Raw genomic sequence first — 27,566 nt, 5'->3', positions numbered from 1 at the left:
GCTGTTTTACTGATAAGCTAGTGTCTTTTCAACATAATTTGACCTATTTCTATTACATTATTTGCCTCACTAATTTTACTCTACCCCCCTCCCCCCATATTAGGATCATTGTTTGTAGGGTGTGGGCAATTTTCACCATTTGGGTCCCAAATTCTGCTGTTTTCTTAGCTTTTCCTATTAATAGCTGTTTCCATATAAAATAACTTCCAGAGGGATTGAAAGACTTGATTATTGACAAGATGTTCCCCTCAGAGGACATGGGGATCATTGATATTGGAAGCACCCAGTTTTACTTTTAACTGTCAATAATCACTGGTTGTTCCATGAGCACAGACTTGAATCGTGCATGTGTTCCTATTGTTCGACCACAGACTGTTATGTAAATTCTAAACAATGTAGATATCAGTAATGTAATTTCAAATTGGGAGGCAGCCAATATTGAGGAGAGCTGCAACAAACTACTGGAGCATATCGATAAACTTACAGAATAAACAAATAATTGGCAAATAAAGTACAACGTGTAAAACTGAATACATATAATGTTAGGGGGAAAATATCACTTGGAAGATGTGATACTAGGTGTAGTGATACTGCAGGTGGTGTAGGTGATGCCAGCAGAGCAACAAAGGGATGGCATTACTAATACACCCTTTACCTGAATGTGACATGGCTATTTTACTTAAAATCAAGCGCTCTGTTCACCATAAAAAAGGGTATGGTGAAACCAGAAAAGGTGCAGCAAGGGTCTACGAGCATGATAGCAGAAATATGAAAATGTTAGAATTAGAATTAGAATTAGAATTTCCTTTATTGTCATTCAGACCTTACGGTCTGAATGAAATTTCGTGCCTGCAGTCATACATACAATAATAAACAACAATAAACACAAATTAACATCCACCACAGTGAGTCCTCCAAGCACCTCCTCACTGTGGTGGAGGCAAAAATCTTAGGGCTGCAGTCTCTTCCCTCCTCTTCTCCCTCTGCGCTGAGGCGATACCCCACCGGGCGATGGTACAAACAGTCCCGCGGCTCACCGAACCCTGCAAACGGGCCGGCTCAAACACCGCGGCCCGGGGTGGTCGAAGCTGCCGCCCTCCAGTCCAGCGGACGCAACCGCTGTCCCGCGGCTGAACCCCGGACTCAGGTCACCGCCGCCAGAACGCCGTCCCAGCCACCGGAGCACCGTTCCAGCCCCGAGCCGGATCGCCCTCACGTGAGTGCCGTTCTTCCCTCGAGCTGGGCCGCCCCGACGGGAGCGCCGTTCCTTCCTCGAGCTGGGCCGCCCCGACGGGAGCGCCGTTCTTCCCTCGAGCTGGGCCGTCCCGACGGGAGCGCCGTACCTCCCTCGAGCTGGGCCGCCCCGACGGGAGCGCCGTTCTTCCCTCGAGCTGGGCCGCCCCGACAGGAGCGCCACAGCCCCTCACGAGAGAGTCTCAGCCCCGCGCCAGGCCGCCCTCACGGGAGCGTCACAGCCCCTCACGGGTGCGCCGTCCCAGCCCCGAGCTGGACCGCCCTCACGGGAGCGAGCCCAGGGCAAGTCCTGACTGGCTCTGCCTCCGAAGTCTCGAGGTCGCCAGCTCTGCCATTAGGCCTCAGCGCAGACGGAGGCAGAGAAGGGGGATACGACAAAAAAGTCGCATTCCCCCGAAGGGAGAGACAGCAAGCCCTGTTTCAACCCCCCCCCACATAAACATAACCTAAAAACTTAACTAGACAAAACGAAAAAAACAACACAAAAAAGTAAAAACAAACTGACTGCAGGCGAGCCGCTGCTGCCAGGGCAGCGCCGCCACTTCCGGAATGTGCATGCTAGGAAAATCAGTCTTGGTCCATTTTTATTTACCATAAGAGGTGACCCAATAAACATGTGCAGAATAAAGGATTGATAGGGTTTATGTGGAGAAACCATGAGTGTATGATGGTTCCCAAGAAATTCAGTAGGGAATTTGAAAGATACTTTATCTAAAGAGTGGTGTAAATGCGGATCTTGCGAATATAAGGAGTGGTTAAAACGAATGGTAAGAGGCAGCTGGAGAAGTATGAGAAAGAAGGAGATAGAGGGTTTCACTGATATAGTTCGGTGTAGAAAGAGAGAAGGTTTATGTGTAGCTAAAGTATTGTTGACTGGCTGAGCCTGTTTCTTTGTCAGAAACTGCCACAAACAAGGTTTGATTCCTTGGAACTATCCATAAGATTCTTTATGTCAGCAATGTCCATTTATTAAAGTAACCCATACGTATTGCTCTATGTACAATTGTTATATATTAATTTCATTAAATATTCACCTTAACACTACCCACAATTAAACTATTAGAATAAGTACTGTATCCAGTCATTAATGAGCGCAGAAACCATTTTTGTTATTGTGTCGAAAAATGCTTTAAAAATGTGTGGGGGAACTTGTGTAAAGTCAGATTTCCACTAGTCAGTCATCTGTAATTCAGGGAGATCCTGTATCCTATATAATTTGCATACATTATTTATGTTGGCTGGTTATTAATACTAAACCAAATGGTTTCCAGCCTTTTGTTCTGCATCATTCTTTCACCATCACAAAAATGCTTTGGCCCTTATCCATTCTCCTAAATTCCAAATTGTACAAAACTTAGCTGTTCATATTCTCACCCATGTTTCTTCTGTGTTCCATACTTATTCTCTCGCTCCCTTTCTCCCCGGACCCAATAAGGATAGGGCTCCCCAGATCCCCTCCTTTCACCCCGACAGAGTCCGCATGCAATACATCATCCTCTGACAGTTCCGTCACCTCCAATGTGATTCCACCACTAATCACATCTTCCCATCTCCACCCCATTCAGCAGAGCATGCCCTCTGCCCAGGTACATTCCCCTAGAGATGTAATACCTGTCCCTATATGTCCTCCCTTGCCTCCATCCAGCGACCCCCAGTCTTTCCAATATAAATAAAGTAAAAAGACAAAAGTTCACATGCACCTCTTCTAACTTCATCTACTGCATCCTTTGTTCCCGATGTGGGCTCATGTACATCGGTGAGATCTAGTGCAGACACAGCGACCACTTTGCTGAACACGAAGTTTCCCCCCCCCCCCCCCCCCTCCACTTGTACCGTTTACAATTCAATTTCAATTCAATTCAATTCAATTCAATTTATTGTCATTTGGACCCCTTGAGGTCCAAACGAAATGCCGTTTCTGCAGACATACATTACAAACAAATAGACCCAAGACACAACATATTTTACATAAACATCCATCACATTGCTGTGATGGAAGGCCAAAAAAACTTATCTCTCCACTGCACCCCCCCCCCCCCCCGATGTCAGAGTCAAAGTCAAAGCCCCCGGCGGGCGATGGCGAATTGTCCCGTGGCCATTTAAGCCACGTCGGGTGATGCAAGGCCGCACACCGGGTCTTGGTGTTAGAGCCCCCGGCGTGCGCTCGCAGAGTCCCGCAGCCATTCCAAGCCGCGCGGGGCGGTGCTGTAAGGCCCCGCTCCAGGAGCTCTTCAACCCCGCAACTCGGGCGGGAGAAGTCGCCGTTGCGGGAGCCCTGAAAAGCGGTCTCCCTCCAGGGACCCGCGGGCTCCCGGTGCCGCCGTCCGCCAGACCCGCAGTTGCAGCCACCGAATCTCCGGGGGTCGGGTCGCAGCAGCGTCCACCACAGCTCCACCCGCTCTGGACTCGGCCAGCTCTGCGACGGTGAGGTGAGTATCGGCACTGGAGCCCCCGGTCTTCCTGTTGGAGGCCGCTCCTCGTTGCAGCCCCAACGACAACGGAGACCCGAGAAAGAAAAGGTCGGGTCTCCCGTGCAGGGAGAGATTTAAAAGTTACCCCCAACCCCCCCACACCCCCACACACATACCCCAACAAAAATAACAAAAACTACATAAAAACATAGACATAAAATAATAAAAACGCAGACGGACTGCAGAGGCCGCTGCAGACGAGAGTCGCGCCGCCTACCGGCCTAATGGATACCCAATTTGCATCTTTTCTATCCTCCTTAACAAGGAGGATAGAAAACATTGTTTCCTTAACAATTCACAACTCTATCCTCTTGGGCCCACACCTTTCTTCTCATCTCTGGCCTTTGTCCAACAATGTCCCTATCAAATAATTCCCTGACCTGTGTCCGCCTATCACTGGCTATGCTCTGTCTTGCTCCTCCGCTTTTCTAGCATTCTTCTCTGCCTCCCTACAATTAGTCGGATGAAGGATTCCTACCCAAAATGCCATGCTTCCAGGGATGCCTCCTATCCCGCTGAGTTACTCCAGCATTGTGTGCCTATCTTTGGTTTAAGCAGTATCTGCAGTTCCTCGTTATCATTGTTAATATCCTATTCAGCTTCTCTTTATCCAAGAAAATGTGGATCGACATGATTTCCGAATGATATGATTTCCAAAGGATTTATATATTTTGGCGTTTGTATTTGCATAGCTGCCTTATTATAGCTGGAATAAGTGAAAGTGCAAAATATTTCAATTCTTCAACACCGTTGTAGACTGGTTTGGAAGGTGAGATAACATGTGATCCAGGGTGAGATGGCCAATAGGATATAATACTGGCATAGTGATAAACATAGAAAATAGGTGCAGGAAGGAGTAGAGCCAGCCCTGCCATTCAATATGATCGTGGCTGATCATCCAACATCAGTATCCTGCTTTCTCCCCATATCCCTTGATTCTGTTAGCCCTAAAAGCTATATCTAACTCTCTTGAAAACATCAAATGAATTGGCTTCCACTATCTTCTGTGGTAGCGAATTCCACAGATTCACAACTCTCTGAGTGAAAAAGTTATTCCTCATCTCAATCCGAGATGGCCTACCCCATATTCTTAAACTATGACCCCTGGTTCTGGACTCCCCCAACATCGGGAACTTTTTTTCCTGCATCCAGCCTGTCCAATCCCTTAAGAATGTTATATGTTTCTATAATATCCCCTCTCATCTTTCTAATTTCCAATGAATCGGAGGGTGGTAGTGGAGGGTTGTTTTTCAGATTGGAGGCCTGTGACCACCGATATCAATGCTGAATCCTTTCTTGTTTGTTGTATATATTAATGATTTTGAGAATGCAGGTGGCATGATTAGCAAGTTTGCGGATGACACTACAATTGGTGGTGTGATGAACAGTGTAGACATTGTCTAAGTTTACAACTGGATCTAGATCAATGGAGAAAGCGGGACACAGAAGGCAGGTGGAATTCAATTTGGACACGTGTGATGTTATGTATTTTGGCAAGGTAAACCAGGGCAGGATATACTTGGAGCCCTGTTGATTATTGTAGTACATAGTTCCTTAAAAATGGTGACACAAACAAAGTGGTGACACAAACAAGGTGGTGAAGAAGCCATATTCATCAGCTCGGGTATTGAGTGAAAGAGTTGGTACATTGTGTTACAATTGTACAATACTTTGGTGAGACTGCACTTGGAATATTGTGTACAGCTCTGGTCACTATCATATAGGAAGGATGTCATAAAGTGCTAGAGGATGCACAACATATTCGCAAGGATATGACTGATTGAAGGGCTACAGAAATAAGAAGAGACCCATTTCTCTTCATCCCCCAGAACTCCCTGCTCCTCATCTTCACCCTCCCTAGAGAGGGATGGGGGGGGTGGCAGAAAGGGAGGGGGTAGAGAGGGTAGATAGGGAGGAGGCATCTCCCTTCCCCATCTCCCTCCACCACTCCCCACCCTATCTCCCCTCGTCATTTCCCTCATCCACCTCCCCTCACTCCCATTCCCTGCCCCAGGACCTACCCAGGTCCTAGAGCAGCACCAGGCCCTGGTTCTCGTACTCGGCCCGGCCCTGGCTGTAGACTCCAGCTGTCAGCTCGGCCGCCGCCTGGGCTCCAGTGCAGACCCCGACTTCATCTACTGGCTCGTCTCTGACCCAGGCTTGTCCTTGGTTCCAGCGGCGGCTTCTTTCTCGGCCCCTGTCACTGCCCCATCCCAAGTCCTGGGCTCGGTCCTCACTCCTGCTCCAGCATCACCCTGCCCACCGGGTGTCGGGCGCCACTACTCGTTCACCGCGAGCGCTGGAGTGCCCCTCCCTCCCAAAGTGTCCTGTTCTGCCATGCGAGTGCATTGTGACGTCACTCGGGTTTTGTTTTCCGAAATGGGTGAATTTTCGGGCTGTTTTTAAAACTTTAAACGATTAATAGCTTCGGAAATATAGGTGGGAATATGACGGGAAGATGTTTATCGCCTCGACGGGAACGATGTGAGTGGGGTGTGTGAAAATGGGAAGGCTGTGGCCTAGCATTTGGAAGAAAATAGGAATTAACCAGATTCTCACACACACTCACACACATGACTTTTAGTGTTATAGAGATAAATAGTATCCACAAAGGTTTCCCTTTCAAACCAAATAGCAATCTTTAACAACTGCTTACAAATGTAGAAGACGCTATTCTGTTCCATTGTGTTAATAGACCCCATTGCCCACCCAACATTTTTGTCGGTATATCTTTAAATTGTCAATTGGCCATGCATTCACGTCATTTTGGGACAAAACAATTGCTTTTTCACCACATTGTGGGATAATTGGCTTCCTAACTCTATGGCTTAGCTTTAATATTATTATGATGTTCCTTATGTTTTGCGTCCCAACATCAAATAAATTATTTTTTTCTGTCTTATCCACCAAACACTTAAATCATAACAGTTACATGGCCTTGGAATGCTCAATGTTTGAGGTATATATATCAAATGTACAATCGGGCTTCAATTGATTCCTTTAAACGATAAAATAAATATGGCAAATCTGTGCCGTGCTTGGATATAATTTTCTGGTGCCAAAAATTGAATATATATTCTGTTTAAATGACAATTTGTATTTTAAATTGTGTGTGAATCATAGGTTTGGTTATTTCAGTTGATTGATACCAGCCTGGGTAATAGTCTCTTAAATAAAATAATCTGAGGACTTGAGTATGGGAAGAGGTCATCAGGCTAGGTATTGAGATATATTTTTGATTAACTGTACAACATGGATAAATTTGTGCTTCATTTTGACGTGCAATTAATTCAAATAGACTGCACTTGTTAAGATTTCACAAGAATGGCCAGGGTGAGTGAGTGGTGTAATTTGAGCCTGTCCCAGCTGTGAGTCAGCTGTACAATTGATGGAAATGTATATAATTGCCAAAAATGAAACTTGTTATAATTAACATATTTAGTCTGAAATTCTGTTAGCAAATACACACGCGAAATTACTTTGGAAAATAATGGTAATACTATATTCAATCTATAGGCATGTATCTTGCGCTTTGAATGGTTGTAAGGTTAAAATATAATACATTTTCATATCCATTTCAAGATGATCTAAAGCATTTTACAGCCAAAAGAAATGTGATAATTGCTAATTTCTAAGCTTCCCCCCAGTCTAGTTTCAGTAAAAACACTGAATCAAGCTCTTGAAACAACTAAATTTTAATTGCCAAAAGCACGTCACAGATCAAACACTGTACCTATCCCACCTCGGGTTCGATCCTCGCGTCAGCCTGTACAAGCCCTCTAGGCCTCGCTCAGACAGAGGCACTCCAGAAGTTCACCCAGTCCCGAGCGTTCTTCCAGAAGATTGACGCTGAGCCTCGTGATCGCGGACTTTTATATGTCCCGGGACCTCGAGGGGCCGAACCACATGGGGGTGGTCTCTCAATAACCCAATTACAGATATCGATTAACCCCATACATAACAGGCATTTCCCTAACCCAATGATGCAACAGTTCAATACATTGTATTCACAATGGACTTCGAGAGGAAGTCAATTTAGAACCATTTACCCTCATTTACAGAAAACCCATACAAGGCTCAACACCTCATCCAATCAACACTTGGCAAAGTCAAACTCTGCAACATTATTTACAACTGTTTACAAGGGGTATGTCTGGTTTGCAGTCATCCAATCCATTCTATGCATTTTGCACCAAATTGACAGGGTTTTCAGATCTTCCCATTCTTTGCTTGCAAATTGTATCCAAGCCCCAGGCACTCTGGCACCTCTCTATAGCTTGTCCCAGCTCTGCAGAGAGCAACTCCAATTTGACCAAATCTCCCAGCAACCCTGAAACTTAAACCCATTTTGAAGTCATAGCTGCTCCAGTTTAGCCAGGATTAACATAAGCACTGTTGTAACATAGGAATCATAGTACTATCCAGCAAGTTTTCTCTAAACGCTACATAATAAACATGATAAGTCACAACTACACTTCTGATTCTTCTCAATGCACCCCATTCCAAATTATTTTATTAACATTTGTAGAATTTCACATAAAAATGACACAATATTGATAGTTCTGTAAAGATGCAATGTATAATCAATTGATGTAATGAGAGTTAATTAAACTGCTCAAAAAATTAAGGATATTATTTAGATATTGAAAGAACTGCAGATGCTGGAATCTTGAGTAAAGCACAAAGTGCTGGAGCAACACATCAGCTGCTTGACCGCATGAGTTACTCCAGCATTTTGTGTATAATTATGGAAAATAATTTATTTGACAAGGGGAAAAAATAACTGGACTATTGAGAAAAAAATTGTGAAACGTCTCTGAGCGCAATGGCCTTATTTCATGCTCTAGCAACACTAATAATTTTAATAGATCACTCAAAATCTTCTAAACTCGAGTGATTGCAAATTGAGTCTACATTAAAGAATCAAGATTTAATTCTTTAAGTCCTGGTGTCTGGAAAATCCGCATAATGCACCTTCAGAACGTATATGTCACTCCAGGACCCCTTTACCAAAATTGAATGCAGTGTTTCTTGGGTGTTTTTCATGGTTACATTTTTCTTTGAGATCCTTTGAGATAATGGGCCAAATTGCATTAATCTTTTTACTTGAGTGTTGCATCTGTATAGTTGCTTTTGGCGATTCTGCAAAATATTTTCAGCTTTAGAATTTGAGTTAATGCGCAAGGTTTTCTAAATGAAAATTGGAGCAAAAGTAGCTATTTGACGCCTTGCATTTGTTCTGCATGTTGACATTAATTTTTTGCATCCATTCACCTTCTACATTAACACCATGTTCCCAGATAGATAGTTTTAATACCCCCAAATCCACCAATCTCTGAAATAGTTGTATAAAAGTTGTGTAAGAGATTTTCACCTCAACTTCAAAAAATGATTAGCAGAAATAGTAAGTGAGCATAGAACATAACGGTTGTGGTTTGTTCTGCAAGTGAGAATGCGAAAGTAAAACCTGCTTTGCCATTTTAATTGTTCAAAAAGGAACTGCAGATGCTGGAATATCGAAGGTACACAAAATTGCTGGGGAAACTCAGCGGGTGCAGCAGCATCTATGGAGCGAAGGAAATAGGCGACGTTTCGGGCCGAAACCCTTCTTCAGACTGATGGGGGGTGGGGGGGGAGAAGGAAGGAAAAGGGGAGGAGGAGGAGGAGGAGCCCGAGGTCGGGCGAATGGGAGGGTGGGAGGAATTATTTAAATGGTAAATGGAGCTTCAGAAGCGTGTTCATTTTGCATGTTAAAACCCACCTGAGAACCATGGGCGATTTTGCAATTTTACTGACGGGTTTCTAACTTTTAATACTTTTCATATAACAAATGAATAAAGATAAAAAGTAAATAGTGCCGCTTTTGATGAAATGCAGCGAGCAAACGCGATAATTCCCGATATTTTGGATCTTTAAATCTCCAAGAAAAAAGTCCGTTAGCACTTCCGCCTTGTTTACACCTTCAGCTCGCTCTTGTATTTACCTTAGTTTCTATCTTTTTTTTGGACTGTAAATTTAGGTAGCTGTTCCTCACGGTCACCCCGACTGGCTCACTTAATTGCAGCTCAAAAACTGGCCGTTTTCGATGTTTTTAACGGGTGCGAAAGTGCGTGTTTTCCCATTCACTAACATGTACCGGAAGTGACGCTTGTCCCCCAGTTAAAATTTTCGGTCACGTGAGTGGGGATTTACGCTCCAGTGACCTTTCGTGAAATCACCCTATAGTTAGGACCTGTGGCAACACCATCTCACTCATCTAACACCTGTCCCTATACCTAATCCCTCAACTCAATCCAGGGACCTAAACAGACTTCAGGGTAGATAGAAATTCATATGCACCTCCTCCAACCTCATTTAGTGGACTCCATGGTCTCGATTGGCTTCCTCTATGTTAGTGATACCAGGTGACTCTTTCTGGAAGGCCATTTGGAGCTCCGGTTGCAATTCCTTTTTCCATTCCCACACCATGTTTGTCCTCTGCCAGAGTGAGGCCAAATGTAAATTGTAGGAACAGCACTTCATTCTGCATGGATAGTGCGTGACCCAATGGACATTGAATTATCTGACTTCAGGTAACCCGCTTCCCCTCTGACCTTTTCTCTCTCCTGATCTACCCAGGTGCTCTTGCACACACTCTCCCTTTAAATATTCACCCCCCATCTTCTAAACCTGCCCATCGCCCGCCCACTGAGTTTCTTATCCCCTCCTCTTACTATTCCCATCCATCCATCAAGCCTCTCTATTTGGTTCCACGCTTCCTTTCTTATCAAGCTCCACTTATCACCTCAACGTCTCTGTCGATGTCTCTCCCCTTCACCACCACCTGACTCCATCAGCCAAACAACGTATAGCTTGCCAGCTCTTACACCAATCCTCCCTTTCACTTCTTTACACTGATTTTCTCCTCTCTACTCTCTTTTGTTCCAGATAAAAGGTCTGGATACAAAACATGATCACGGATCAAATCTATGGTCACTTTGTTTAGTTAAGTTGAACTTTGCAATACTAGGCGTGGAAGGGTAAATCAGTTGTGTGCACGCCACACAAGAGTTTTACAGTACAGAAACGGGCCCTTTGGCCTAATTCATGCCGGCCAAGATGCCTCTTCGAAACTAGTCCCATTTGCTCTAAACCTTCAATCACCAAATGCTTTATTGCATGCAACTGAGTTTTCAGATTTGTGGTGAATTATTATTTAATTCACGACCATTATGTTTATTACCAACACCAAAAACATACTTTTACTTAAACAATTTTAATGGACACAGAGACCCATTTATTTAAAAAAAAGTAACTTGCATATTTGACTTGGAATTTGAACAGCAGTGGCCAATCCCAATGTCTCTGTCTGGTGTGTTGATTGAAAATGTACTGATAATAGTATATTCAACAGGAATTCCCCTGACTTTACGAAAAAATTTGATGCACACGTCATATAGACAGCTAGCAAGAAGGTATTTTGACTGCTTGGTTATATTGCATAAATATTTTTAAAATAAAGTGTATTTGCTTTTCTTTTGAGCTGTAAACAGATTCTAGGTAATTGAAGAAAAATACAAAGATTGTTTCTTTAAGTTCTTGAACTTGGTGCAAAATAAATTGACCCTGATAATGTAAACAAGCTTAAAATTTACTGCTGGTGAGCAAATCAAGATGTACTTTTATGCCTCCCTGCTTTAGGAGATTAATGTCAAGCCTCTGCATCACTCTACTGGGTTAATGTGTTTTCCAATGTCATAGTTGTGGAGGGTGACAATATAAGAAACAGAGACTACTAAAGATGTCTTTCCCCATTTTTATGTGCTTGTCATCTAACAGACATAGAGTAGTAGAGACACATAGCTTCATTCTGTATAGTTTCAATTTAACAGCAATGCAGTACCTGGAATCAGTATTCAAACAGACTTTGTTTGTACAGTATTCTTATGATTCTAGGTACTGATGATTGAGGGAAAAAAATATTTCCACTGCAGCTGACTGAAACTGATCTCATTATGCTTTTTATTTATGCAATTGACTTGCGATCTAAACACTGACAGTAAGTTGTACAAAATTGTATAAAGGTTGTTCCAGGCAATGAGTATGGATAAACAGAAAGACTATCTGGAAGCCAAGGGCATAGAAGTTACATGATGCACATCATAGATTTATCTGAAAACATTATGTGAAATGTGATGAAAGAACTGTGTTAGGGAATGAACATAAGCGTGAGCAAAGAGTCTTGTATTGGCAAAGGAACTAATGTTGTTATCCTTCTTTCAATTAAAGGAAACGTAGCAAGGAAGTGAGGAGAGATGAAAGCAATTCAAAATATACGAGAAAGAAAAGAAGAAATCACAGAAAGGTATACAGTGAAAGATGCAATCAGGTAGTGTAGTTTTGAGCCTGATGCTTATAACGGTTGCTTTTACCACAGCCATTATTCCACCTAGTTCCTAATCTCCAAACTGTTGAAACAATGGCTGGAGTAACTGCAGAAAGAAAAAAAGAACTATGTCAGCATAAGTAAATATGAAATGTAGCTGCAAACTATGCAGGTACAGTCAAACTACATGTCAGTGAGGAACAACACTGAGTATAGCAAGAGGGTTTTATTTTCCCTTGGATGTTGGTGGATGATCCAGGCCATTGTACCAAACTACTTGGTGTCCTAATAACAATGTGAAAGTGTTTTATGATCTGATGTCTTATGTATATCAGGCATCATGATGGTTGTTATTTTATAATTTTATATCGGTTTCATTGTTAATATATGTTAATGAATTGGGAGAGAACATATACAAAATAAAAAAGGTTTATATTCTGGTAGAATTTATTTTCTCCCCCTCAATCTAATCAAGAATTTTAAGGTGACGGTAGACAATGTGTTGGAGTAACTCAGCAGGTCAGGCAGCATCTCTGGAGAAAAAGAATGGGTGACGAGTCGGGTTGCAACCCTTCTTCGGACTGAAACTAGAGGGTAGGGAAGTAGAGGTAGGAAAAGGCCAGAAGAATTCCGGGCCAGCAACATATGACCAAGGAAGGGTGGAGCCCATAATGGGTCTTTGTTGGCTGGGAAGAGGTGATAAGCAATGGATACAAGAATGTGAACAGTGGAACTAATAGGGCGACTATGGTGGGTGTGGGTGGTAGAGTGAATGCTTAAAGTTAGAGAAATCAATGTGTATACCGCTGGGTTGTAAGCTGCCTAAGCGAAGTATGAGGTGCTGTTCCTCCAATTTGGGTGTGGCCCCAATCTGACAGTGGAGGAGGCCCAGGACAGAAAGGTCAGTATGGGAATGGGAAAGGGTGTTAAAATGTTTGACATCCGGGCGATCGCCTAGGCCAAGGACAACAGAGTGTAAGTGTTGAGCGAAATGTTTGCCCAGTCTGCTCATGGTCTCGCCGATATATAGTAACCCACACTGAGAAAACTGATACAGTAGATTAGATTGGAGGAGGTGCAAGTGATCCTCTGCCTCACTTGAAAGGACTGTTGGGGTCCTCGGATGGAATTGTGGGAGGAGGAAAAGGACAGGTGTTGCATCTCCTGTGGTTGCAGGGGAAGGTTCCAGGGAGGGGGTGGTTTGGGTGGGAAGGTATGGGTGAACCAGGGAGTTGCGAAGGGAAAGATCTCTGTGGAAAGCCGGAAAGGGTGGAAATGGGAATACATGACTAGTGGTGGGATCCTGTTGGAGGTGGCAAAAATGTTGGAGGATTTCAAGGTATTTGATGTCAAAATTGATTATTTTTTTGTTGCCCCACTGCAACTTTCAGTATAAAATAACCTTACACTGAAAGCTGATGTAAAACTGAAAGCTGCATTTTAAAATGTAAAATGTTATAAAACATAACCCAACAACAAAATGAAATATTTAAATTCAAACTTTCCTTTTAGATCTGGACCAATGTATTGTATGACTTCATCAATATATTTGAACTTATATCTTGTTAATAAACATATAGTATAAAGTTTATTATAACTTCCTGTATAATAAGAATAAGAAGAAAACAGGATTTTTAAAGAATGCAATTATGTGTAGAGAATGAATGCTTTCCTTTATGGTATGAGACACATTTATTTTAACATCAGGATGCATTATTTTTCTTAGAGACAACAAGGAACTGCAGTTGTGTAGAAAGGAACTGCAGATGCTGTTATTTACCAAATATAGACACAAAACTCAGTAACTCTGCATGTCAGGCAGTATCTCTGGAGAAAAAGGAAGGATGGTGTTTCGGGTTGGGACCCCTCTTCAGACTGAAAGTAGAGGGGAGGGAACTGGAAGGAAGAAAAGGCCAGAACAAAGCAGGACTGGCCACAGATGACCAAGGAAGGGTGGAGCTGAAAATGTCCCATTGTTTGGCAACTGGGAGATCGCCTAGGCCACGGTGGTCTGATCGTGAGTATTCAGCGAAACGATTGCCCAGTCTGGTATATTTATAGGAGCTCACACCAAGAACAATGGATGCAGCAGATGAGTTGGAGGAGGTGCAAATGAACCTCTGCCTCGCCTTAAATTACTGTTGGGGATTCTGGATAGAATTGAGGGAGGAGGTATAACAAACTGCAGTTGCTGATTTACAAAAAAGACAAAAGTGCTGGAATAACTCAGCGGGTCAGGCAGCATCTCTGGAGAACATGATTAGGTGACACTTTGCGTTGGGGCCTTCCTTCATATTCTGAAGAAGGATCCTGACCTGAAACTTCATCTATCCATGTTCTCCAGAGATGCTGCCAGACCCGACCCACTGAGTTACTCCAGTGCTTTGTGCCTTGCTTTATTTTTCTTTACTGTTGCCTTATTTTTTTTTAAAATCCAAGCAACTTTACTAAATAGAAATTGAATGAAGAAATAGATGTTAAAACAAAACCCCAACCACTATGGACTTCAGCCACCATATGTTCTTTGATGGACTTTTCTGCTAATGAGCCATTATTTGCCTGGAAATACTTAATCGAGTAATTAAAGGTAGGAACATTTCATTGATTTTTTTTAAAGTGTTGGTCACAATACTTCAAAAAGCTGCAGATTTTTGCTTTTCTATTTTATTCTCTTTTGTGTTGGGGGAGATGGCAGTGTGATGTTTAACAGTCCAACTAAGCCTTGTGGAATTTTGTGATTCATAAGGGGGGGGATGTATAATAAGGAGATTATAAAAAGGTGATATCAGAATAACCAATCTCTAGATGTAAAAAATATAGGCACATGTAAAATAAAAAAAATATGACTGGGTGGTAATGAGTTGGGGAGGGAGGGGGGTGTGGGTGGTGGAAGGTAGGCTAATGAAATGTTAAATGGGAGGTTTCCCACACCTTTAACAAGAAGAAAGATGTTGCCATGTGTGCAGTAACAAATGGTGTTGATGCCAAAAATCCATGAAGATGAGAATCTAGAAAGGTCTGCTATTCTTAAAAGTAAATAAATAGATTGACTCAACGTATGATATGTGGATGAATGGTATCCAAAATTATATGGCTATGAAGAGTGGACATTGCAAGCTACAGTGCCCTCCATAATGTTTGGGACAAAGACCAATCATTTATTTATTTGCCTCTATACTCCACAATTTGAAAAAAAAACACATGTGTAAAAATGGCCTTTATTAAAATCTGACTATGTGCACATTAACCACATGTGATTTGTTCTGTTACAAATCTCAAATTGTGGAGTACAGAGGAAATAAATAAGTGATGGGTCTTTGTCCCAAACATGGAGGGCACTGTATACTATTCATAATCTTTCAGTGCTTTTTAAATCAACTAGGTTATTGAGGTCTGGGTTGATGAGAGCAGAGCATTTGATGTTGTTCACGTTAATTTTTACGGCATTGGATTAAGTTCCATGCAATATGCTTGTCATAAGATGGAAGCCCATGAAATAAAGCATGTGCAAGAAATTGGTTTAGTGACAGAGATTCATGTTGAATAGTTTTTCAGATTCGAGGAAAGTAGGTATTGGTGCACCTTGGGAAACTGGAGGCATTACAGGAGCACATGATTTTGCAAACATCGATTTGGATCTTATTTGACTTTTATCTGATATCCTCAACTATGGTCAATATCCATTTGCCTAAGCTGAGCTGCATCCAGCAAGATCAGGCCTCTGTATCTCCACTCCCTAGAGTTAAGGCAAGATACAGACAGAGAATAGTTAAGAAGTAGCAGAACCTTAAACATAGAAGAGATTGTTTTTGACATTGTTTGCGTCGTGTTGCCTCAGTCACAACTGGTGCTTGATTTGAGTATCCATCAATGTAAAAGATGGCCATGCCTTTCTTGTCCAGTTTGTATAGGGTTCAGAATTGCAAGAAATATCTAGTTCAGATGCAACTTCCATTGGGTCAATAATCATCTTTGAGATGATGCAGCTATTTCATTAGCCTGCATTATTCCTCACTATCAAATAAGTAGCTCCCAGGTTCATGATTCAAGGTTCATGCAGTGCCATCCAACTTCCACTGAATTGAGTGCAGTGGTCGCAATTGGCAAAGAGGGTATTGAGGCTTCCCTTGTCATGTTTGAAGTGATGGCCTCTCCATGTCAGTAGCCAGTCAACAGCCATTTACTTGATGACTTGCATGATCCCATTTAATTCCAAATTTGTTCCTTGGTATGACAACTGTCCATCCACAAATGAGTATAACAATGCTTGGCCTTGGTTTAGTGACAGAGATTCATGGTGAATAGAGCACCTACACAAATAATATTTGCTCCTCCACTATGTGGTTCCTGTAAAATTCTGCGGGAAGATATTTGGTCACTGCACCCTTTCTCTGGCATTAACAAATGTTATTTAAAGATGACTGAAGTTTAACTGAGCATATAGTTTACACCACTGGCATTGAATGCCAAATTCCATGTCCAAAGACAATGCTGTACAACTTTGCAAAAATCATCTGCATTTTATACTGAACAACACAAATGCATATTCCCTCGGCTGTTGTTAGGAATGCATCTCCTGAATATAGCAGAGTCCCAAACGGCGTGTTGAAAATATTGCAAATGTGGGTCAATGCCCTTTAATTTAGTTTAGAGATATAGCGTGGAAACAGGCCCTTCGGCCCATCGAGTTAATGCTGACCAGTGATTCCTCGCACATTGACACTAAACCACACACACTAGGGACAATTTACATTTATGCCAAACCCAATTAACCTACAAACCTGTAGATCTTTGGAATGTAGGAGGAAACCGGAGCTCTTGGAGAAAACCCACACGGTCATGGGGAGAATGTACAAGCTCTGTACTAACAGCACCCGTATTCGGGATCGAACCCGTGTCTCTGACGCTGTCAGGCAGCAAATCTACCGCTGCGCCACCGTGCAGCCTTCTGGAATCCTAAATCTGCTTAATATCAAAAATACCAGTGGACAAGAAGTGATGAATGGAGGTAATTGGAGCATGTAATTGGAATCTCTTAATCAGACTTTCCTTGCAATACTCTGAAGAAAATAAATGTGGCATTTGCTATTGCAGGGAAAACATAACACTGCTTAAAACAAGATTTGTCTTCAATTTTTGAAAATAAATTTGAGCAAACTTATCTGATTTGGAAGATTTTCATAACCATCCACCAGAGCAAAAGATTGGAAACAAAAAGGAGGCAGACCAAGATGAATGTAACTGCAGATTCTGGTTTACAAAAAAAGGCACAAAGTACTGGAGTAACTGTAGATCAGTGTTACTCATGTTATGAGTCTTACTTCGTAGCTATGCCCACTAGTTTAACAGAAAGCTTCTCAGCCCTTTCTCCCTCAGTCTTGAGTTACATATTAAGATGAAGTTACCTATGCTGTAACGCTAATAAAGTCTTTGGATCTTAATCACCGTGTGTGACCTGAAGTTATTCCAACAGCAGAAGCTCGACATGGTGTCAGAGTGAACGGACTCACTCCTTGCTTAATTATATTGCTTTTATTTTAGTTTGTTGTTTTCTCCAGTATATATTCCTATGGCTTCTGCTCTCAGAAAACCAGAGATCCTGATGTTTGACGAAGACCTCGCAGAACGGTGGCGCATATTTGAAGATTTCTCAATTTACATTGAAGCAGCTCACATACTGCTGCTCCCGGTGTTCGAGCGTCAATTCTTCTTAATCTATCAGGCACAGAAGCTGCCCGACGTGCCATAAGATTTCATTATGAACCGGCTAGGTTTGACCCGGCTGGTATCCAGACCGCTCCCGCTGAGTCTAGCCATGACCCTGATTGCCTACTATGCAAATTCTGACAGTTATGTGCGTTACGCACTAACTTGGTCATGGACAGGCATTTGTTCTTTTCCCGAAGCTAGAGACAGGGTGAACCTGTGGAGATGTATGTCAGTGCCTTGAAGCACATTGCCAGTCGATGCGATTTCAGGGATATATGTGATAGTGTAGTCCGTGACGGTTTGGTCTATGATATCCGCAATGATAAATTACGTGACGAGTTACTGCGGGATGCTGAGTTTACTCTAGAGACTGCTGAAAACTGCTGTTGCATTGCTGAAATGGCTGACGCTCATACAAAGGTTTTAGGGCACTCTGTTGGTCGTGAAATTAATGTTGCCAGTATGTCTTATCAAATCTCTCGCCGTTCTCCCCAAGTGCCCGACAACTCTATGAGACTAATAGACAATTGTTTTAACTGTGGGGGTTCGCATGCTGCTGCTCGTGACCTTTGTCTTGAGTATGGAAAATTATGCCGATTTTGTAACAAAAGGAATAATTTCTTCCAATGTCGCCGCTCGTGTAGCAACAGACTTCAAACAAGGTGTCCTGCTCCTAATTTATAAGATATTGGCTGATTGTAACCTCAACTCTCATTTCATACTAATACACTGTAATCTTCCATACCCTCCCACCCAAATTCCTCATTTATTTACCTCTCCCTTTAAAAAAAAAAAAAAGTATAAAGACTAGATGTGTTCAGCTCAAGTCGGTTAACTAGGCTGAGGTCACATACTGCACTGACTGCAATTCAATATTAAGCAGCTGTAACCAAAATCTCCAATGTAGACAAGTCTGTTAATGTTTTACCATAATCCATGTACTACTTTGGCTTAAAGTGCTTTGGAATGTTGTGAAAGGCAATGTGGAAACAATACAAAAAAGAGTCCTATTTGATTTGAGGTTACATTTTCTTAGTTCTCTTTAGCTATCTATCCCTTTCCAGCCTAAAATAACGATTTTTGGCATCTGTATTGCACTTGATAATCTCAATTTCCCCAACAAAGTTGGTTTTGAGGTACAATTATTGTGTAATGAGAGGAGATTATTGTGCAGCAAGATATTCTGCCGATGTTTAGGAGTGACTTTTTTTAGATAGTGTTTTCAAATCTTTTGCATCTGCTTGAGGGGGAAGATTTTGTTCAGTATATTGCCTGTGAAGTAGCACATCTGGTGGTATAGCACGCATTCTTCCTAATCCTGCATTGTGATGCATCTTAGATTTGATGATTAAGGCCTTTGGAGCAGGACTTGAAATTCCAAACTTCTGACTGAGGTCACAGTGCTAGATGGTAGAAATTTAACTTAAGCAGGCATCTGGGTTTAATACCTACCAATCATACTTTTCTTTATATTTGTACGATTTTAAGCACCAAAAATAATTATCGGTAGTGAAGTTCCATGGCCAAATTGAGTGTGACTTAATGATACTGGGAGGCTCATAAACAGCTGGGCATCTTTTCTGGTCATGATTATTTGTCCCCTTCTGCTGCCCTTGTGAAATGTGATGTTATTGATAGTTTAAGTAAACCAACAACTGTTAGAAAGAATTGTGGATAACAAATGGCCCATGACCAACTACATGTATTAGATGTAATATAGCAGCTTTATTTTAGTCTAATGGCAATTTTGTTTTGTTTGAGCAATGTTATTGAAGAGGTTACTCGGGAAATTGATGAGGGTAAAGCAGTGGATGTTGTATATATGGACTTCAGTAAGGCCTTTGACAAGGTTCCTCATGGAAGGTTGGTTAAGAAGGTTCAATGGTTGGGTATTAATGATGGAGTAGCATGATGGATTCAACAGTGGCTGAATGGGAGATGCCAGAGAGTAATGGTGGATGGTTGTTTGTCAGGTTGGAGGCCAGTGACTAGTGGGGTGCCACAGGGATCTGTGTTGGGTCCACTGTTGTTTGTCATGTACATCAATGATCTGGATGATGGTGTGGTAAATTGGATTAGTAAGTATGCAGATGATACTAAGATAGGTGGGGTTGTGGATAATGAAGTAGATTTTCAAAGTCTACAGAGAGATTTATGCCAGTTGGAAGAGTGGACTGAAAGATGGCAGATGGAGTTTAATGCTGATAAGTGTGAGGTGCTACATCTTGGCAGGACAAATCAAAATAGGACGTACATGGTAAATGGTAGGGAATTGAAGAATGCAGGTGAACAGAGGGATCTGGGAATAACTGTGCACAGTTCCCTGAAAGTGGAATCTCATGTAGATAGGGTGGTAAAGAAAGCTTTTGGTGTGCTGGCCTTTATAAATCAGAGCATTGAGTATAGAAGTTGGGATGTAATGTTAAAATTGTACAAGGCATTGGTGAGGCCAATTCTGGAGTATGGGGTACAATTTTGGTCGCCTAATTATAGGAAGGATGTCAACAAAATAGAGAGAGTACAGAGGAGATTTACTAGAATGTTGCCTGGGTTTCAGCAACTAAGTTACAGAGGAAGGTTGAACAAGTTAGGGCTTTATTCTTTGGAGCGCAGAAGGTTAAGGGGGGACTTGATAGAGGTCTTTAAAATGATGAGAGGGATAGACAGAGTTGACGTGGATAAGCTTTTCCCACTGAGAGTAGGGAAGATTCAAACAAGGGGACATGACTTGAGAATTAAGGGACAGAAGTTTAGGGGTAACATGAGGGGGAACTTCTTTACTCAGAGAGTGGTGGCTGTGTGGAACGAGCTTCCAGGGAAGGTGGTGGAGGCAGGTTCGTTTTTATCATTTAAAAATAAATTGGATAGTTATATGGAAGGGAAAGGAATAGAGGGTTATGGTCTGAGCGCAGGTATATGGGACTAGGGGAGAATACGTGTTCAGCACGGACTAGAAGGGTCGAGATGGCCTGTTTCCGTGCTGTAATTGTTATATGGTTATAATAAATAACATTGCAGAAACTTGTATACTTACCTGATTGAAAAGTGGGTTTAGCCAAACCAGAGTTCATGCGCTCTACAATCAACCAAACTTGCTTGTTATAGTTAGTTTGTCGTCGAGATAGTACCAATTTAAACAATAGTAATTTTACACATTGTATTAAAAATGAGACAGCGTGCATTACAAATGTTCCTTGGTCCCTTTCTCCACCAAAAGAATGTGTCAAAACTAAGTTGTGAGCATCGACATTGATGACAGATTTTTGTCGTTTCTTGAATAATGGAAGGAAATAGCAAGATGTTGCAAGATAGCTAGTTCCAGCAAAATAAGATGGTTACAAATATTGAGTTTAATTCAGCTTTATACCATTTTGCTTAAAGTCAAGGTAACCATCCAATAGTTATTAGTTTTTAAAACATAGTAAACATTTCTATTGGCATTAGATTTCAAAATATATACATCCTTTTCAATTCACTGATGCATTTTGTAAAATATGGTCATACAAATTTGCATTAGATGTGAAAGTTCTGATGAATGGTCATTGGCCTGAAACATTAACTCTTTCTTTCTCCACAGGCGATCATAGATTTGTTGACCACCATGTTCTGATTTTATTTGCATCAGGAATTCTAAAAGCAATGATGCCAAAATATATTACTACTATAAAAATGCCTGCACTGTGCCCTTTTTAATATCACTATCAGGAAAGCATAACAACATAGTGGATTTATTTATAATTAACTGAAAAACATGAGCAAGAGAAGTAGGAGCCTCTTTTGCTCTAATTTGCTGTTTACAATTTTGTCTTGGGGTGGTGGGGGATATGTGGGAAAAACGTGCACGTTAAATTATAAGCAAAGTCATAGTTTTCTTGTTTTTGAAGTACATAGTAGCTTGACATATAACGTTATCAGTTTTCTAAAGTATTATATGTCTTGACAAAACAAGTAGAAAGGCTGAAGTACTGAATGGACTATAATTTTACTGAGTAAGATTTTGATGGAAAACTTGGAAGAATGTCTTGAGGATTACGCAGGTATTGGGCTTTTTTTTTTTCAAACCAGTGATTCTCATTGCTGACGCTACAGTAAGCTCCCTACCATGCAATCCCCTATTTTTACTTTGGCTCAGAGAGATCCTTGGCATCCAGCAGTCCTTCTAAAGTAAAATTGTCCAACAAATTGAATTTCCATACAGTCAATTAGGAAGAACAGGCAAATTAAGAATTTGTGACATGGAAGATTAGTGAGCTGAAATATAAGCTTTTTAAAACATTAACTCAATCATGAAATAATTGAGAAGAATTTGCAAAACCCATATTAGATTGTAGGTTTATAGCAAGTTTTCCAATCGGTCGTTATGGTTTGATAAATATTTTAGAAGTCCCTCAGTCCTCATCAAACAAAGCTTGTAATTTTTAACTAAATATTTAATAGTGAGATGAGAGTACATATCTGAAGTGTTCATGAATCCAATTGATTTCTCTTGATTACAGTAGATAGCTGGTCAGCTTTGGAAGTAGGGTTGAATCATGGCAGGAACTTGACTATTTCAAAGTTAAAGTTTGCACGTACAGAAATCCCATTGTTGATATAAATTTTATAGTGTAATAATGGCAAAAGTTGAATTTCATTGTCTGCCCAACTGCAAAACATGGACATGTAATTTATAGCCTATTCATGAATTTCAACTGCCTAGTAATTGGGCTGATGTCCTGCTTAATAGATGGAACCCAACTTACATTTTTATTATTTTCAAAGAATGGAGAAAATAGTTAAATGCATTATATCAAATACCTCTGCATGTTTTGGGTCTGTGCGGAAAAAATAGTTGTGGGTGAACTGCAGCTTATGATGTAAATAAATGTTGTTTCTTTTTAAAGCTGTCCATATCTCCATCGAACAACCGGGGACACAGAAAGAAAGTATCATCTACGTTATTATAAGACTGGTACATGCATCCATGAAACCGATGCTCGTGGGCACTGTGTGAAAAATGGGCTTCATTGTGCATTTGCACATGGGCCACATGATCTTCGCCCTCCTGTTTATGACATAAGGTACTTTTTTGCTTTTACTATGACTAACATATTTTGCGTTATTTTCTGACTGCCTGTTTGTTGGTCTGTAATCCGTGGTTAAAACTTTTTTTCCCAGCAATTAAGGGATTTTTTTGTTGCATCCATTCTTCCAATGATATAGAATCATAGAGTGATACAGTGCGGAAACGGGCCCTTTGGCCCAACTCGCCCACACTGGCCAACATGTCCCAGCTACACTAGTTCTACCTGCCCACATATGGTCCATATTCCTCCAAACCTGTCCTTTCCATGGAATGTTGTCATTCTTTCTTGATTCGCATTGCTCTTCGCTACATTTTTGATGTATATCAATTCCCTTGTTTGCTTGACCCCAGGGAATGAATTGTTTCTGTTATGCAGAGTTCAATTAAATTGTTGTGTAGGCACAGCAACAGGTTGTGCTGCAATAAGTGGAATATATTATAGTAAATATTGATTGTAGTTTTATATTGTGTGTATATATATAAATATTGTTTATTAACAGTTGGTTTATCAGGCAACTAAAATTTCTGCTGTAACCATTTCAGAGTTGAAAATGATTTTGCATTTTCAAGCCGAAACACTGCAAAATTTTACCTGTTGGTTTGTCTAATTACTCGCTGCAATGATGTTGATTATAATTGGACAACAAATTGCCTTAGATTCTATTTATGTCTTTCCATGCTTTTCTATTATTATGTTAAAATCTAAGTAATATGAGAAGAATGACAAAATTTACAGTTTAAAAAAAGATATAGGAGGCCGTTTGTTTTATCTTAGCTCAACCGGCAACACCTATCAGTTCAATTCCACCTACCCCAAGCAGCTGCCAATTGTTTCTTAGACAATTTTGGTTCTGAATTGAAGAGAGTTAATATTTTCACTCTCTCCTTGCATAAACCCCCAACGCAATTTGCCAATGTTAAGTGCCCCTCGGTCATAATCAACAACTTGTAGATTCCGAGTAATATTTGCTCATATCGGCCCATTAATATTTCACGAATCTCCTGCCCTAAACTGTAAGTTGATTTTGTTCATTTTATTTCGCAATTAGGGCCCCGAATCCAAAACCCAGAGCCAGCAACTATTTTATGTGAATTTTAAATGCAGAAGTTTGTCCTGAATTAAATTTGTAGACTAAGGTGAAAATATTACCTGTCAGATGATAATACATCTTGAAATAATATGAGCCCTGGGTTTTATTTATTGTTAAGTGGTTAAAGTTCTTTTGTCACCAAGGAAACAAAGAAACCTTTCTGCCTTATCTCCCCTCCACCCATTGTTCCTCATGTATGTACTTTCACAATACACAATGTTTATAATTTCCTCCCTGATTTCAGAAAAGCAGAAGTGATGCGTGTGGGCAGTTAGTGAACCATGTTTGCCATGAGGTGAATTGCATTATATGCATTGTGCTGCAGAGCATGAACTAGCAATAGTCAAAATGAAGAATGCTAGAAATATTCTAAAGGTCAGGCGTCGTATTTGGAGAGAGAGCAAGTAAATGTTTTAGATAACGTTTTGCCAGTGGTGTTCATCAGAATTAACCTTGAAAATGAATTTTATCTGTCTCTCCATAGATGCTCGCTAACGTTGAATATTTCAGCATATTCTATTATCAGCTATTTTCAATGAACTGTCATTGAAAATATGAAGGGGCATCTCCATCAGTTGTTTCAGTAATAAAGTGAAACTTGTGTTCATGATTGAAAGCCATGCAAATAATAAACGTTGAACAGTTTTAGTTATTCGAAAAATGCTTGAGCTGTCCAGTGAATGCTCTGAACATTCCTCAGTCAGGGAAGACTATATTTAACCATTTTATTCCAAAGTTTAGTGATTATGTAACACGAATCAAAACAGAACTACAATGTTATAAAATCACTGTAATTATGAAAAAGCCTAACCGTAGCTGCATAATGTGAAGCATAAATACCTATTGTTGTGTTTGGTCTTTAGTCTGTCGAAGGTAAATTCCTAATTTAAATATATATTTTGGCTTTTAGACAGCTTCAGGTTAATGCTTATTTGCAAAAGATATTAATACGAGGGGGATGCAGTGCTCTTAATCATAAACAAATGCAGTCTTGCTGCTATTGACAGAAAATGAAGGTCATATAAATTTTAAGTTGAAGTCAGGTTAGAAGAATGAGAATAATTGAACCAGATTTATGAGCATTGGCAGTACTTACATATTTACAGCATAATAATTGAAAAGTTCAGGTTGTATCTGCATCATCAGATGATTATTCATGTCTATAACCAAAATATAATTCATGTCTATAACCAAAATATCCATTCTAGTGAGGACAGTACAGAGCTGGTCGGGGGGGGGGGGGGGTCAGAAGAACAACTCCAGGACTGTTTGGAGTCTGTAGACTGGGCAATGTTCAAGGACTCGGCAACGGACTTGAACGAATATGCCACAGTCGTTACAGACTTCATAAAGAAATGTGTGGAGGACTGCATCCCTACAAAAACCTTCCGAGTGTTTCCCAATCAGAAACCTTGGATGAACTTTGAGATCCGCACTCTCCTGAAGTCCAGACACAGGGCATTCACCTCCAATGATACAGTGGCCTACATGAAGACCAGATACGACCTTGGTAAGGCCATCAAAAAGGCCAAAAGGGACCTGCTCCAAACTGGAGGACGAGACAGATGTTCGGCAGCTGTGGCAGGGCCTGAATGCAATCACCTCCTACAAGGCGAAACCAGGAGGCAGCTCGAATGTCGGTGTAACATCACTCCCTGACGAGCTCAATGCGTTTTACGCACGCTTTGACAGGGAGAATACTGATGTGCCTTCCCGATCCCCCATTCGCTGTGATGGCATTTCAGTCTCAGTCACAGAGGCCGATGTCAGGAAATCCTTCAGAGGGGTGAACCCCCGAAATGCACCTGGTCCTGATGGTATACCCGGTCGTGTTCTAAATACCTGTGCGGACCAACTGGCAGGAGTTTTTACGGACATTTTCAACCTCTCACTTCTGAGGTCTGAGGTCCCCACCTGCTTTAAAAGGGCATCAATTATACCGGTGCCCAAGAAGAGTAAGGTGACGTGCCACAATGACTATCGACCAGTGGCACTAACGCCGGTGGGGATGAAGTGCTTTGAGAGGTTGATCATGGAGCAAATCACCTCCTACCTCGACAAAAACCTGGACCCACTGCAGTTCGCGTACCGCCACAACAGATCAACGGTGGATGCGATCTCGCTGGCCCTCCACTCCGCACTGGACCACTTGGACAACAAAAACTCATATGTCAGGCTGTTATTCATTGATTACAGCTCGGCATTTAACACAATCATCTCTTCCAAACTGGTTACCAAACTCGCAGAACTGGGTCTCTGCGCATCCCTCTGCAACTGGATCCTCGACTTCCTCATCCACAGACCACAGTCTGTTCGTATTGGTGGAAATGTGTCAGCCTCGATAACAATCAGCACGGGAGCACCTCAAGGCTGCGTGCTCAGCCCTCTGCTGTACTCACTCTATACCCATGACTGCGTAGCGAACCACAGTGCGAACTCCATCATCAAGTTCGCTGACGACACCACTATTGTGGGGCGTATCACTGATGGGGATGAGTCAGAATATAGAAGAGAGATCGAGCAACTGTCCATATGGTGCCAGCGCAATAACCTGGCCCTCAACACCAGCAAAACCAAGGAACTGATTGTGGACTTTGGAAGGAGTAGGAGGGGGACCCACAGCCCCGTTTATATCAACGGGTCGATGGTTGAAAGGGTCAAGAACCTCAAATTCCTGGGCGTGCACATCTCTGAAGATCTTTCCTGGTCCGAGAACACTAACGCAATTATCAAAAAAGCTCATCAGCGCCTCTACTTCCTGAGAAGATTACGGAGAGTCGGATTGTCAAGGAAGACTCTCTCTAACTTCTACAGGTGCACAGTCGAGAGCTTACTGACCGGTTGCATCGTGGCTTGGTTCGGCAATGTGAGCGCCCTGGAGAGGAAAAGACTACAAAAAGTAGTAAACACTGCCCAGTCCATCATCGGCTCTGACCTTCCTTCCATCGAGGGGATTTATCGCAGTCGCTGCCTCAAAAAGGCTGGCAGTATCATCAAAGACCCACACCATCCTGGCCACACACTCATCTCCCTGCTACCTTCAGGTAGAAGGTACAGGAGCCTGAAGACTGCAACAACCAGGTTCAGGAATAGCTACTTCCCCACAGCCATCAGGCTATTAAACCTGGCTCGGACAAAACTCTGATTATTAATAACCACTTTCTGTTATTTGCACTTTACCAGTTTATTTATTCATGTGTGTATATATTTATATCATGGTATATGGACACACTTATCTGTTTTGTAGTAAATGCCTACTATTTTCTGTGTGCTTAAGCAAAGTAAGAATTTCATTGTCCTATACAGGGACACAGGACAATAAACTCACTTGAACTTGAACTTGAACTCTATTCACCCATGCAGGCTTACCTATGCATTTTAGCGCTTATTGTTAATTGCATGTCATATTTCTGAGCTCAAGTTGGCATTTTACATTACAAGTGGCTTATGTCATAACTTGGTAATTTTCTTCACTTAAAAAAATTGAATGAAACAGTTATGTAAATTTAAACAGTTTAAATCTATTAGATAATTTAGTTGTCCCATAAGAGAAATGAATGATATAGGCCGTTGGTGCGCTAAGATTTCGTCCGCAATAAAAAATTCGGAGC

General features: G+C 41.5%; 1 protein-coding gene across 4 annotated transcripts in view; it reads left to right on the top strand.

Annotated features, from left to right (window-relative positions):
• Positions 1 to 27,566, top strand: part of unkl (unk like zinc finger) — a 79,682-nt gene that overhangs the window by 3,640 nt on the left and 48,476 nt on the right. For 3 of the 4 annotated variants that reach the window (XM_033040932.1, XM_033040931.1, XM_033040930.1), the window contains exon 3: positions 22,683 to 22,859. In XM_033040932.1, the coding sequence (XP_032896823.1) occupies positions 22,683 to 22,859 (177 nt within the window). Of the gene's footprint in view, positions 1 to 11,741; positions 12,070 to 22,682; positions 22,860 to 27,566 lie in introns of those variants that run through there. The other variant, XM_033040933.1, reaches the window with a different exon arrangement.

This window comes from Amblyraja radiata, chromosome 22 (assembly GCF_010909765.2).
Source record: "Amblyraja radiata isolate CabotCenter1 chromosome 22, sAmbRad1.1.pri, whole genome shotgun sequence".
NCBI classification, from domain to species: Eukaryota; Metazoa; Chordata; class Chondrichthyes; order Rajiformes; family Rajidae; genus Amblyraja; species Amblyraja radiata.
This window is presented reverse-complemented; position numbering and strand designations above follow the sequence as displayed.